At 41.7% G+C, this 13,577-nt stretch overlaps 1 protein-coding gene across 1 annotated transcript in view; it reads left to right on the plus strand.

The window, feature by feature from the left end:
• Positions 1 to 7,739, plus strand: part of LOC136395486 (keratin-associated protein 13-1-like) — a 32,000-nt gene extending 24,261 nt beyond the window's left edge. Inside the window, exon 2 of the mRNA XM_066370379.1 lies at positions 6,920 to 7,739. Coding sequence (XP_066226476.1) covers positions 6,920 to 7,434 — 515 coding nt within the window. The 3' untranslated portion in view covers positions 7,435 to 7,739. The remainder of the gene's footprint in view (positions 1 to 6,919) is intronic.
• Positions 7,740 to 13,577: the final 5,838 nt, after the last annotated feature.

Genomic DNA, 13,577 nt, shown 5'->3' on the forward strand with positions numbered 1-13,577 from the left:
TTTTCTTTCTCTTTATTGTCTTGTTAGCATTTACTGCCAGGCATCTCTGTCAAATGCTGGTCTAGCTTTCTTTTTATGCACACACACTAAGTTACAATCACATGATATTTTGTTTCACTATGGTTACATATTTCCAGATAACAGTTAATTCATATCTATAAGCTACAAATCAGGTGGTAAGTCATTCAAAGTACAGATATACAATAACAATAACAATATTGGTACAAACTTCTAAAAGATTAGTACTAATTAATAACTCTACTTTACTGTTGTTGTGAGTCAAGGGCACAGAGAGAGAGATTAACAGACGAAATCATCAAGGACTAGCAAAGGACCACCACTTGCTCAGGCAAATGGCCTTGAGTTCATGCAGTGTCCTAATTTTTTCACAAGACTAAAAAAAGCTTGTTTTACTGAGAAATTGGCATAACATCAAGAGTAACTTTTGTGTAAAGATACATAGAGTGCACCTGCAAGATAGCTTAGTAGCAACATAATATCAGAAGGCATTAATTGCTATTGCTGCTATGGATCCCACCACATTCCTCTCCTTATCTTTGGAAATACAAAAATCTCATGAGAATGTTTCACTGAGATAATCCCAGTAACTGCCTTCAGTCACAAAACAAGTCTCTTAACAAAACTTCTTTACTTGCCAGCTGTGCTCCCATCCAAGGCCACGCAACGGGCCACTCCGCTACACCTTACCTAAGATTTTATTGTCTAGTCAAATTTTATTTATTTACTATATTCATACACTAGTTAAGTTCTAACTATATTCTTTCTAACATGATTAATAAGAAGAAATTCTCCTACAAACTTAACCCTTTACAAGGGATATCATAGCCAGCCTCTTATGTTTATGAGCCCAGTTCAAGGGGCTTACAGGCTTTTCTGTGGAACTCACACCCTCTGTCTCATTTCCAAAGAAATTACTACGAATCTACAGGGAAAGCACGATACTATTATCCCTGTGCCATAAATAATAGCACACACCCAGAAAAAGGGGGGATATAAGGCCAGATTAATTCAAAATGTCAAAGGGGGAAGTATCGTTGTGCCTTTTCTTTGCGGTGACTTTGTCAACCCACAGCCATTGGTCTTCACTGTGGTGACTTTGTCAACCACCAGCCATTGGTCTTCTCTGCTGTGACTTTGTCAATCAGCAGTTTTTGATCTTCTTCTGCTGTGACCTTGTCAGCCAGCAGTTGTGGGTCTTCTCCTGCTGTGACCTTGTCAGCCAGCAGTTGTGGGTCTTCTCCTGCTGTGACCTTGTCAGCCAGCAGTCGTTGATCGGCTCCCGACAGGTCAAGGATTCACAATCTGATTGTAAGTTCAGGCTTACTATAAAGCTGCAGTAATTAAGGCACCATGGTATTGCCTTAAGGATGGGCATATATGTTAATGGAACAGAAGAGTGACTCTAGAAATAGCTCAATACATATATAATTAATTGATTTTGACAAAGGTATCATATTGAGTCCATGGGTAAAGACAGTCTTTTCAACAAATGGTACTGGGATAAGTGGACAGCCACATGCAACAACAAAAAAAGAAAACTGCATAGTACACAGCTGACTCTTAAATGAAGATCTGAGCTGCACAGGTCCACTTATATATGGATTTTTCCAATTGACTCGCGTAGCTCGGTTGACCTGCGCAGTTCCAATCTCCTTGTGAAGGGTTCATGGCTGTTGAAGACCATTTATGTGGAGGTGCAATGTGAGTTACACGTTATGAGCAGTGGGCACCCCTCACCCTACACTGTTTGTGGCTCCACTGTAGCAAAATATTCTTTTGATAAATTAGGCTTAATTAAAACAAAAAAGCATCTGCTCTTCCAAACACTTTAATAAGGAAATAAAAGGCCAGGCCACACGCTTGGAGAGAATATGTAAGAAGCATATATCTGACAAAGAACTTGGATCTGGGATAGACGTGGGATCTTTGCAACTCAACTATAGAAAGAGAGAGGACCCGAAAACATCGACCAGAGACCACTCAAGCAGAGATATGGAAGGCTAGCAGCACGCGGGAAGGAATTTCATACTATTAATCATTAGGGAAATGAAAATTTCCCTACCACATGCTTACTACAGTAGGCAAAATAATAATAATACTAAGCACAGCGCTGTTGGAGATGGGGAACAATTGAACTTTTATACGCTGCTGTTGGGAATGTAAAATGATACAGCCACTATGGGAAACAGTTCATCAGTTTCTAACAAACCTAACCTGCAGTTTCCAGCAATCCACTCCCAAGTTTTATCTAAGAAAATCGGAACATGTGTCTACAGAAAGACAGGTGACTGCATGTGGCAGATTTACACTTTTAGCCCAAATTGAAAACCATCCCACTGTTCACCACTTGGTGAATGAATAACCATGTTGTGTAACACACACACACACACACACACACACACACACACACACACACACACACACACACACTGCAATACCATTTAGCAATAGAAATGGACCGATGACTAAAATATATAACTACATGGATGGATCTCAAAATCTTTATGCTCTGTGAATAAACATAGATATAAAAACATCTATCCAAAACATAAATCCATTCATGGAGCATTACAGAAAAGAGAAGCTTATAGGGACAGAAATGCAGATATGAAGTGGGAGGGAAGTGGCAAAAATGGGCCCAAGGAAACTGGGTGATAATGGAAACGTTTTGTTTTTAAGTTGTGTGGGTGATCACATGACTTTCTATGTTTGTCAAGCTCACTGAACTACACATGTAACAAGGGATTTCATTTTACACTGTATGTCAATACACCTGACCAAAATAATGCTCATAATAGTCAAACTATTGATTAGAGAGATATATTTGCTGGAAAGGGCAAAAGTAAAAAATAAACCATACACAAACAACATCCTAAAAGTAAATTTAAAAGAAGAAGTAACTAAGGCCCTGGCTGGTTGGCTCAGTGGTAGAGCATCGGCCTGGTGTGCAGGAGTCCTGGGTTCGATTCCCGGCCAGGGCACACAGGAGAAGCACCCATCTGCTTCTCCACCCCTCCCCCTCTCCTTCCTCTCTGTCTCTCTCTTCCCCTCCCACAGCCAAGGCTCCATTGGAGCAAAGATGGCCCAGGCGCTGAGGATGGCTCTGTGGCCTCTGCCTCAGGCACTAGGATGGCTCTGGATGCAACAGAGTGATGCCCCAGAGAGGCAGAGCATCACCCCCTGGTGGGCATGCTGGGTGGATCCTGGTCAGGCGCATGCGGGAGTCTGTCGACTGCCTCCCTGCTTCCAGCTTCGGAAAAATGAAAAAAAAAAAAAAAAGAAGTGACTATAGAATGATAGGCAGCAGAAAATTATCCCAGAAGAAACCTGAGGGAGTCTAGGTCATACAGCAGGTAAGTGTCACAGTTGGGATTCACACTCAGCCGGCGAGCCCAAGGGTCTTGAGCCCAATGACAGCACAGACTTGATCTCACATGTGCCTCACAGTCCCACCTCTCAATGCACACTTGACAGAAGCCGTTGATGGGGTGCAAAGTTTTAAGGACAAATATGCCCTTTGTCACATGATTTGTCCTCCCTAAAACGAGAATAACATCAGTATGTACTTCGTAGGATTGCTAGAAGGATTGAATGAGCTCATGTTTGTAATAATAACGTTCATAGCACTTAGAAAATGTTATTAGTGATGATTAAAAAAGACACAAATAAATAAATTCCAGAATAGCTATAGTTCAAAAATGACTTTAATACAACATTGCAAATACATAAACAATAAAATGGCATTCTCATAACTGAAAATGATAACAATAAAAGAATAAGCTGTATAAACTTATAAATATGTGTAGGGAAAATTCCCTGGAACTCCACACAAAACTGGATGCATCCCCGGGATGACTGAAGAGATTGGAGGGAGACTCAAACAGCAGGCGGCCCACCAAGAGCTTCTACCTGTAATGTTGCATTTGAGAGAGGGAGAGGACGCATATGACAAAATGGTTAACAGCTGAGAATTTAAGCATTCCAGAGAACTACTCTAGAGTTTGCTTTCTTATTCTGCGTAATTTTCTTTACGTTTCATTTTTTGAAGTGAATCAGTTAAATAATAGTCTAAGGAGATCAGAGAGGTCTGTAATGTAAGCAGGGTGCTTCAGAAATCAGGGGGCCCCGTCCTCCTCCCTTCAACCATGTAGATCATGTGGCTCTACAGATCACAACACAGGTCAGTTTGCTGCAGGGATGTGAGGACGAGAGTGGCAAGCCAGGGTGAGGTGCGCTCACAGACAGGCAGGGTGACCTCTGGGAGCAGCAGCCCAGCCAACTTGCCTGGTGCCTGGGAGACAGGTCTGGACAGGTCCAGACATGGCCTTCCAGCCCAAACCCAGCAACAACGTGGAACAGAGCAATCACCTGCTGGGTGAGAGGATGTGGAGAGGGACATCTTTGGGGAAGGGACAAGAGGACGCTCTTGCACGTCTAGAAAAGGCCGTGTTGAGGAAACAAGGGAAATATGAACAGGAGGGAGAGGCTATCAACCAGAGCCGACATAGTTCTACTGTTTCTTCCTTTGCCTAATATTGGCCTATTTAAATTGGAAATTTAATTGACCTATTGGAAACTTAAGTTCAAAAATCTCTGAACACATCACCAACAGAAATTGTCTGAAGACGGTGGCTCGGAGACCCAGTTGCTGCTTAGGTAACTCAGGTCACCTGCTACTTGTGGGTGGCAGGCACCCTAACATGTGTTTCATTCTATGTAGTGCTAGCATTCCTCCATGTCTGAAAGAAAAACACGTTTTCCCGTTATCACACTTTTCCTCAGACATATCCAGATGGTGAATCATTTTCCCCTCAAACGCTCAGTCTGTGTACACAGCACACACGAATTATTTTATCAGTTTTAGGATCCACTTCTGGACCATTCAAGTGACTCTACTTTGGTTTTGCTCCTTCTCCCAGAGGGACATTTTTATTAGCTTTTTGTGAGTTATTCATTTGCATTTGCATTAAGTGCACAAATGACTCTAATGAAAAGTGTTAACCTAAATAGGAATGGGTGGGTGTGTGTGGGGGTATTAACTAGACTTGACTTATTCCTGAGTTATTTTAATATTAACTCCCAGATTTGGGAGCTGGCCTGGAAAAGCAAGAACTTCTAGGTATTAACAAGTCTTTTATTTATTATTAATTATTATTATTTTAAGCAGAATCAACACTTACTAAAAAGAGAGAAATACCACCCATTGAAACAGAATTAAAAGCTGGTGTTATAAGGATTCCTGTATGTTGGGGTGGCATTAACTCCTTAGGTAAACTTTATAGGTTTCCATTCACAAAGCATAGCTTGTTTTCCATCCTTGAATCAGAGCAACAGGTTAAGTACCTGCAACAAGAAAGCTTGTGCACTGGGCGCCATGCTTTGGATTCTGCATGGGAGAGATAATCAGACAAAGGAACATGGGGTTCTGAGCACGGTGCCTTGAGAGAAGCAGGGAATTTCCAGGTGTTGAAGGTGTTCTCTTTTCAGTGACAGTCCTGAATTCCATTTCCCTTCATTTGAACCAAATAAAATATCAGATTCAAAAGAAGACAGATGAAACACAAACAAGATATTCTTTCCCTCCTCCTCCTCTTTTTTTCCCCCTGTTAATCCAAGTATTTGTTTCTGTTTTTTGGGCTAGAATGTAATATATACTTCATAGGTATAAAGATCAGTGGTGCATGGAATTCTACTCATGAACATGATTCAATACAAATATTCTTAAGAAAGGGAAATAAGGCTTTCTTAGACTTTTATATCTTAGTATAAATAAATTTAATAGATTCTGTCTGAGACAAGTGAAAGTTGAATTCGCTTTTATCTTTGCAGAGTATCAGGATGTTGACTCTGCACGAGGAGACCATGGTTCAAGTTTTAATTTTGCTTCTATCTTACTGAGCAATTAGGAGAAATTTATAGAATCTCTCTGAGACATCATTTCTCTAAGCATGAGTTGACCACAGGCTATTAAAGCCCCACATAGCTGTAATACTTCCAGTTTGTTGCTTCAGAAAATGTTAAGCATTCCTGAAATACTATTTTAGGTATAAGGTCATCATCACCACTAAGAATTTATACATCCTTCCATCAGGTAATCAAAAGAAAAAGCTGTGAGTTGACTCACAACAAAGCAGAGAATAGCATTCACCACAAGACAGGCTCACCAGAAAATACATAGAGAGACATTGTAGCAAAGACTTCTACCAGAAGTTCCACTAAAAGGGTTGGAAGGAACCCTGTTAGGCTTCTATCCCTTGTGTGGAAGTCTATTGGCATGAACGCCAAGGATGGTGCCTGCACCCCTTAATTTTAATCACTAGCTCAAGACATGAGAAAGTCAATGTCACAGGGAAGGCCAGCCAAGTGCTTTGCCAAGGAGCCCACAATCTAATTAAGCTCAATCAAGAATTAAATGGATTAGTTCAAACAACAACAAAAAAGCAAGTGAAAGGTTGCAATGATTGTTGAGACTACTGAATGTCCTATTTGGAGACATTCATGATAATATCCTTGTGAGGAAGAAGACAAACTATTTTGAATAGCTATATAGTTCCTGATGACCTTATGGGAGTGAGGAAAATGTTGATACAATTCCACCTGGCAAGAAGGACTCCTGGCACACAGATAATAAGGGGGGAGGACATTTGGAAATACAACCTTGAGGGTCAAATCACAGAAAATCCCTGGGGAAAGAAACTGAGTAGCTTCTTCCTAAGTGTATCAGAGTGATTAAGGTACAATTAAGTATGTGGTGATGTGATAAATTGAACTTAAGCAATAATGTAAAGAGTCATTCTTCCATAAAATGTGAGCAAAAAAGAGGGAGGACCCAGACAGTGGCACACCCAGTCTAAGAGTATATATAACTCGGAGGCCAGACTATGACACTGAAACTCAGACTCTCCTCACTGTCACTCAGCTGAACTCTCGTCTCCTGTCAACATGTCCCACAGCTGCTGCTCTGGAAACTTCTCTTCCCGCTCCTTTGGGGGCTACTGCCGCTACCCAGGCTCCTCCTGTGGCTCTTCCTACTCCGGCAACCTGGTCTACGGCGCTGACCTCTGCTTCCCCAGCACCAGCCAGCGGGGTTCCTCTCTTCACAGTGGCCGCCAGGAGACCCGCTGTAAGCCCACCAGCTGCCAGACGTTCCGCTCTGGCCCAACGACCGCCACACTGTGCCGTCCTCGCTGGACCAATTACTCTGGGTCTCTGGGCTGTGGGTCCAGCAGCAGCTGCTCCCTGGGCTACAGATCCAGAAGATGCTACCCCCTGAGCTGTGGGTCCAGTGGCTTCAGACCCCTGGGTTCTGGAGTCTGTGGCTTCCCTTCCCAGAGCTATGGGTCCAGATTCTGCCGTCCAACCTACTTGTCTTCTAGGAGCTGCCAATCATTGTGTTACCAACCAACCTGTTAGATCAATTTCTTGAGTTCCCAGACCTTCCGAGCAAAAGGTCTCCAGATCTCCTTAGACCTGCTACCATCAACTTCTCCAAGGGATGGTCGCTGACCCCTCTCACCACCAGCTCTGACCTTTTCACTGGCACTAAGCCTGACTAACAGCCTTGTTCTTTCAAACACTGAAATCAATCAGTGATCAAAATGTTACCTAGTGTCTGTCATTTTGAAACAATTGATTCAGATTTATATAAATTCCCTTCACAAAATGTGTGGAAATTCACATTTGTTTGACCTAATAAACGCATTCACTCTTGCATCTGATATATATTCACTGTTTTTTTGTTTTGTTTTGTTTTGTTTTTGTTTTTATTGGTTTTCCAAGTTTGATTTGTGATCTGTTTTGGGCACCAGACCTTCGGGGTACTTTCTTTTCCCAGGAAATGGCACGAGGCCTTGGATGAGGGGGAGACCTCTGGTCACTTCACTGCCTGGCAGGTGACAAGTCTGCGAGTGTCCTACCACAAAGGCTGGTGAGGTTTTACTACTGAGAGTCTGCCCACAATGGTCAACATCCTCACTGTGTTTTCAATGAGGGAACTTCAGACTGACAATTATATTTGGTTTTGATTATACATTTTATAAACAATAGTGAATTAAAGTTTGTTCAGATGACACTAGGTGGTGAAATATTTATAAAAGGTTATATAAATTATTTGAGTAAACCTAATACAATGGCATAAAGAAGAGAAAATATAAAATGCCAGGGGTTGGAAGGCATTATAGTTATCTCCAAATATACTTATAGGCAAATGGGTTTTTCAGTGTGAGTGTGTGTGTGTGTGTGTGTGTGTGTGTGTGTGTGAGTGAGAGAGAGAGAGGGGGAAGGAGAGAGAGAGGGAAGGAGAGAGAGAGAAAGGCAAAAGTTTAAAGACTAAAACTGTGAGGAATGGCGAGAGTTATAGGGAGGAATATATTGGCTTGTTACAAAGAAATATATATTTATGAATTATAAACTTACAGAATTTTTATAACCTGGAAAAATTTTTTTTAACTTATTGAGTTCCTCAAGTAGCAGATGATGAATACTCTCCCCCGGTGTTTGATGACTCTTGCATTGCATTGGAGACATAATTAAATCATGTTTAATGTTCTGAATCTTATAACCTGCCTAGAGATCCTTGGGACCCACTGCTCTGCTGTGATAGTGAGAAGAAAACAGGTCCTTCTAAGATATTCAGATCCATGTTCATTTTCCATTCAAGTAAGGTGTTTGTACCAGTGGCTAAATGCATGGCCAGAATTCTGTTAAGACTTTTCCTTAACGTATGTAGTGATAACTGTCCATGAGGGAGAATAAGCATCAGCCATCATCCTTTACTCCAAACATGTGCTGCGTGTGTATTGATTTCTCTTCCCTGACACCTTTCCTCAACCTTTTTCTAATTGAACCTGAGAAAATTGGGCCCCTTTCCTCATATACTCAAGACTATCATGGGCTCAGCATGGAGCTGTGGGACCCAGTCCTCTGTGCGCGGAATCTATTCAAACACAGAGAGACAGGAACCGAGAAGACACAGAGAGGGGCTCTTGAACCCCTGGTTCTCATCACCCCTGAGACAGTTTTGCTGGTCCTCCATGCGCTTGAGTATACAAGCCAGTAAAAATCTTCTTTGGGTTTAAACTAATTAAAATAATTAAAGTGCAATAAGATTTCTGTCACTCACATCCAAAGAGTAATAACTATTAAAAATGTGTCATTGAGTGCAGAGTTACTCCTTGACATTGGTGTAAACAGGCAGTTAGTTTTTCCATTAGCAAGATGAGAAGATCCCTTGAGCCTGAATTAGCATCAAAGGAGGACTAGTCATTCTTCTTTAAATGACGCAGAGTGAGGAAAGTGTGGGATAAAGAACTCATCTGGGAACCAGACACAGAGTGGTCACAGTTGTGCTGCCAGTGGGCACGTCCTGGGAACACCATCATCAAACCCACTAGAACTTGAAAATTCTCATTTCAAGCAAGGAGTGACGAGCACATAAACATGCTTAAAACTGAGGACAGCCTCAAGATGGAAGGAAAGGGTCTCCACTACCCTAGAGGCTCCAGTTCTGGACAGACTCGGAGAACTTCTCTGTTCTGATGGAATCTTTGAGGGGAGAGGCCAAAAAAATGAAACAGGGAAGCCTAGGGTGGGGAGGAGAGTCACAGGTTTGAATACTTCAGTGTTTACCCTTCCCAAGTATAATGTGAAGGTCCACATTCCAGGAACCAGACAAGATATGTAAGTACATTGGCATCTTTTTTTCTCTATATAATCTTTTCATAGTATCTCATCACTGCTGATTTCCACCTGTTTTTCCATTTAGCTTGTCTTAGCTTTTTTCTCTCTCTCTTTCTCCCTTTGTCTCCATGAATTTTTTTACCTCTTCTGTGTACACCTGTTCTTCTGTCCATCTTGTTGAGTTTGGGCACCAGGGGACATCGTGTCAGTGACTGAGCTACATGGTGGTGACAAAAACCGGAAGGGAAGACGGGGGTCTGCCACTGGCTGAGAGGAAGCTAGGAGTGAAAGGGCCCACCCTGGCCTCCAAGCACAGTTGGTCTGGTCGTCAGAGCTGCCCACCTCCGATGCCCTCAGTGCACCGAGGGAGGTCAACTCTGTGTTCTGAATTTAGCTCATTAAATACGGTTGATCTTCTGCTTTACATTGGAGTTTTGTGGAAAATGCTGTTAATTTAGAAAAGCCCAGGATGTTTGTCTTTGAAGAGTTGCATCATGTTGAGTGAGAGAAACACACTGTCCCTCATTAAACTGGCGTGAAGGGGATTTGTGCAGAGACCTAGAGGCAGGGGGGACCTGTCTGGTCAACGGCACAGTTACTTGGAAGAATATGATGAAGGATTTAGGGAGGAAAGCTATGAGTTTTTTTGTTTTTTTTTATTAAAGTGTGATATCTGGGAAGAAGACTTCATAAGAACTATAGGTAGGATTGCCCAACCCTACAGGTCAAGACACAGAGACAGAAGCAACACCATTCCCTGAGAAAGCATGAGCTTCACATCCAGGGTGGCAAGATGTCAATGACAGGAAACAACCTTCACGTTTACTATGTGGGCCTGGTTCTCTGGGCTTCTGTTACTGTGGGGAGCAAAATCAATGTGTTCATTTATGCCACTGGGAGTTTGTTCGATTGCAATTAACAGTCTAATAAAATGCTAATGCATGTGGGGCAGAGTTCAGATGTGATGTGTGGACTGTCACCTGAGAGGGAACTGTTCAAGTTCAAAATGCTTTAATTAGTTATTCCACAGGAAGTCATGCCTTCCTCATGGATGCTCTGGGGCATCATCCCATGTTGTCCCTTAGGGAGCTGCTGATGTCTTAGGGTCCTGCTGTGTCTGTTCCTCTCCCATCAATTTTGTTTACTGCAGCATCTCATTCTTGAGAAGACACTCTCTTCAAGGTCACACCATTGTTTGCTCCTTAAATGCTGTCCCCCTAGGCTCCCCACCTGCCTTGCCCTGGCCCAGTCTGTCCTATATGCACCTCCACTTTCCACTTTCCCCGACGCTGGCTGTCACATACTTGCCCCCTGAGAACTGCTGCCTTCCACAGACCCTGCCAAACTGTTGATGTGACTCTTTAAGGACACAGTCCTTTCCACCCTGGATTGTTCCTGTCGCACAAGCTACTTTCTTATTCGCTAAATTGTTTCTCTATTTTGAAAACCCTCTGTATATACGGGTGGCTCTTACAACTGCTGCATAATAGAATTTTTAGGGCAAAAATTACACGAGGCTCTTGTGATGGTGAGCCCTTTAAACATCACCTGTCAGGTGTGACCACTTTCTTGTTGGACTTTGTTCTTTCTAGGTGCCCTTACAGCCGGACAAGTGATAACCTACTTAGAGCCTCTGTCCATCAATCTTCCATTTGATTATTCCATTAAAAAATTTTAGTCTTAGGAACATATCAAGGCATATCCTGCATGAAGTGAAACCTTACAGGCAAGTAGAAAACAATAGAGAAAAATGAGATTGTGTAGATGCAGCTCACGGGTCACAAACATGAGCACTCTGTTTTCATTAGTATGTGTGTGTCAATGTGTATATTTGGGATGCTTTGGGTTCTAAAGTAATGTTCCTTTTCCTATGAAATATACACTAAGTTTTTAGCATAGAGGGATGCTACTATATGTATGAGTCCAATAGGTAGACTGGAGTTTTAAAACCTCTCTTCTATTGTACTACATACAGAGAAATAAAGCAAGTAGAAAAATGTGTTGGGAGATAGCGTCTATTCCCAGTTCTCTTACTATAGTATTTTTTTTTATCTTACACACATCACTTAGCTTCTTTGGATATCGTCTTCCTGACCTGTGAAGTGAGATGGTCCCTGATAATCTGTGATCTCTACCATTCCATCCAGCATTGCCCACCTGTCCATATTATATGATAATAGTAGCATGTGAGAGGTGGGCTGGTAACACCTCAATAACACATTAGATTCTTCTACATGGCCTTGAGTGGGTAAATATAAAGCAAATGTTTACCACGTGATGCAATTCAAAACAGCATAGTATTCGGTGATAACTTCAAAGAAGTGAAATCATGTTCCTCATGCAGATAAAAAAAAAACAGTATGTTAATTATTTAACTCATCAATGAATGAGGGGGCCATTCAGAAGCTACAACTGGTCCAGAGGAGAATTCAAAGCTGTCTGGACGCTAAAAACCAATTCACAAAGACAGATGCAATGTGGTTCTTGTACCAGAGTCAAAGTCAGTGCATGTCATTAAACTAAAATCATTTTCACTTGCCTCATTATCTGTTTTCCACAATGTATAGAATTACATGATAGATCAAAAGCCAGGAGAAGTGGGGGCACTGTGACAGGTGAACTCGACAGGTCACACAGAAACCCTTCCCCACACGCCCCATTTCAAAGTCTCATTGTTGTTTTCTTCTTATTTTTATTCCCTGACAACAGCTTATGAAGTCAGTAATATTAATTGTAAGACACAGTGATTCATGTGCTGCAACTGTGTGAACATAATGTTTCCCTTTTAAAATAGAAACTAAGAAGTAAAAGAAGAAACTACAAAGAAAAAGAAATTATGCCTGCTGTTCACCGTGTGCCCTAACATGTCAGTTAGGGCTGATGGGTGGAATTAGTCTACTAACAATTCATGCTTTTTAATGGCACTGTGACTGCTTGTTACTTGGGAAAGGAATGTTATCACACAGAATGTGATATTGTGACTTGATCTTTCTTTCTGCCACCTACCTCGTGCCCTCACCTCAACCTCAATTACTACACGACTCAGTCATTTTGCTTTTAGCAAAGCCAAGCTTCACTCTATTTTTAAATCTCAGATTTAATTAAACTCAATAACATTATGTAAATATAAAATGACAAAATAAGTGTTAAAAGAAGAAAAAGTGACTCCATTTTTATCCTTTTAACTTTTGTAACAAGAAAAACAGTTAATAACCAAAGAAGCAGTTCTCCACTTGGGTTATGGCAGTGGTCACACCAACTCTGTGCGTGGGACAGAGTTTCATAGATGTCTATACATTCCCATGTCCACATGTGAGTGTGGGCTTACACATAAACTGAGGGTCGGGTCAGGGGTCTAGCTAACAGTATTGCACTAATACCAATTTCCTGGTTTTGCTGTTGTACAGTTAAATGTCCTTATTTGGGGAATCAGGGTAGGGTCATGGGACTCTATCTACTATTTTTACAACTTCCTGTAAGTCTACAGTAATTTTTTTTAAAAAGGTTGAATGAAAATGAACCATCTCTTGAGACAAAGTAGACTATCCACAGTCTGGTGTGCTGCAGGTTTACAATGGGGATTATTTCTGGAGCATTTATGCAGGCCCACTGGCACCTGTCAGTCAAAGTGACAAGATGCAGGTCTGGCTGGAGTATTGAAGCTCTGAATTCACTGAGGGTAGACAGAAGGGTTGTGAATAAAGTTAAAGGACTAGAAATAGCCCAGAGGTTTTCTTTTCTCCCATGTTCACTCCACGTCTCAAGGTCTGTCTCTTAGAATACTATTTTAGAAGACAGTGATTGATTAGATACAAAGCTTACATTAACGTGTTGAAAATTGAACCTTTGACCGGGTTTGCTTTATTCCCTGAAGTGTT

This window comes from Saccopteryx leptura, chromosome 2 (genome assembly GCF_036850995.1).
Source record: "Saccopteryx leptura isolate mSacLep1 chromosome 2, mSacLep1_pri_phased_curated, whole genome shotgun sequence".
NCBI lineage: Eukaryota > Metazoa > Chordata > Mammalia > Chiroptera > Emballonuridae > Saccopteryx > Saccopteryx leptura.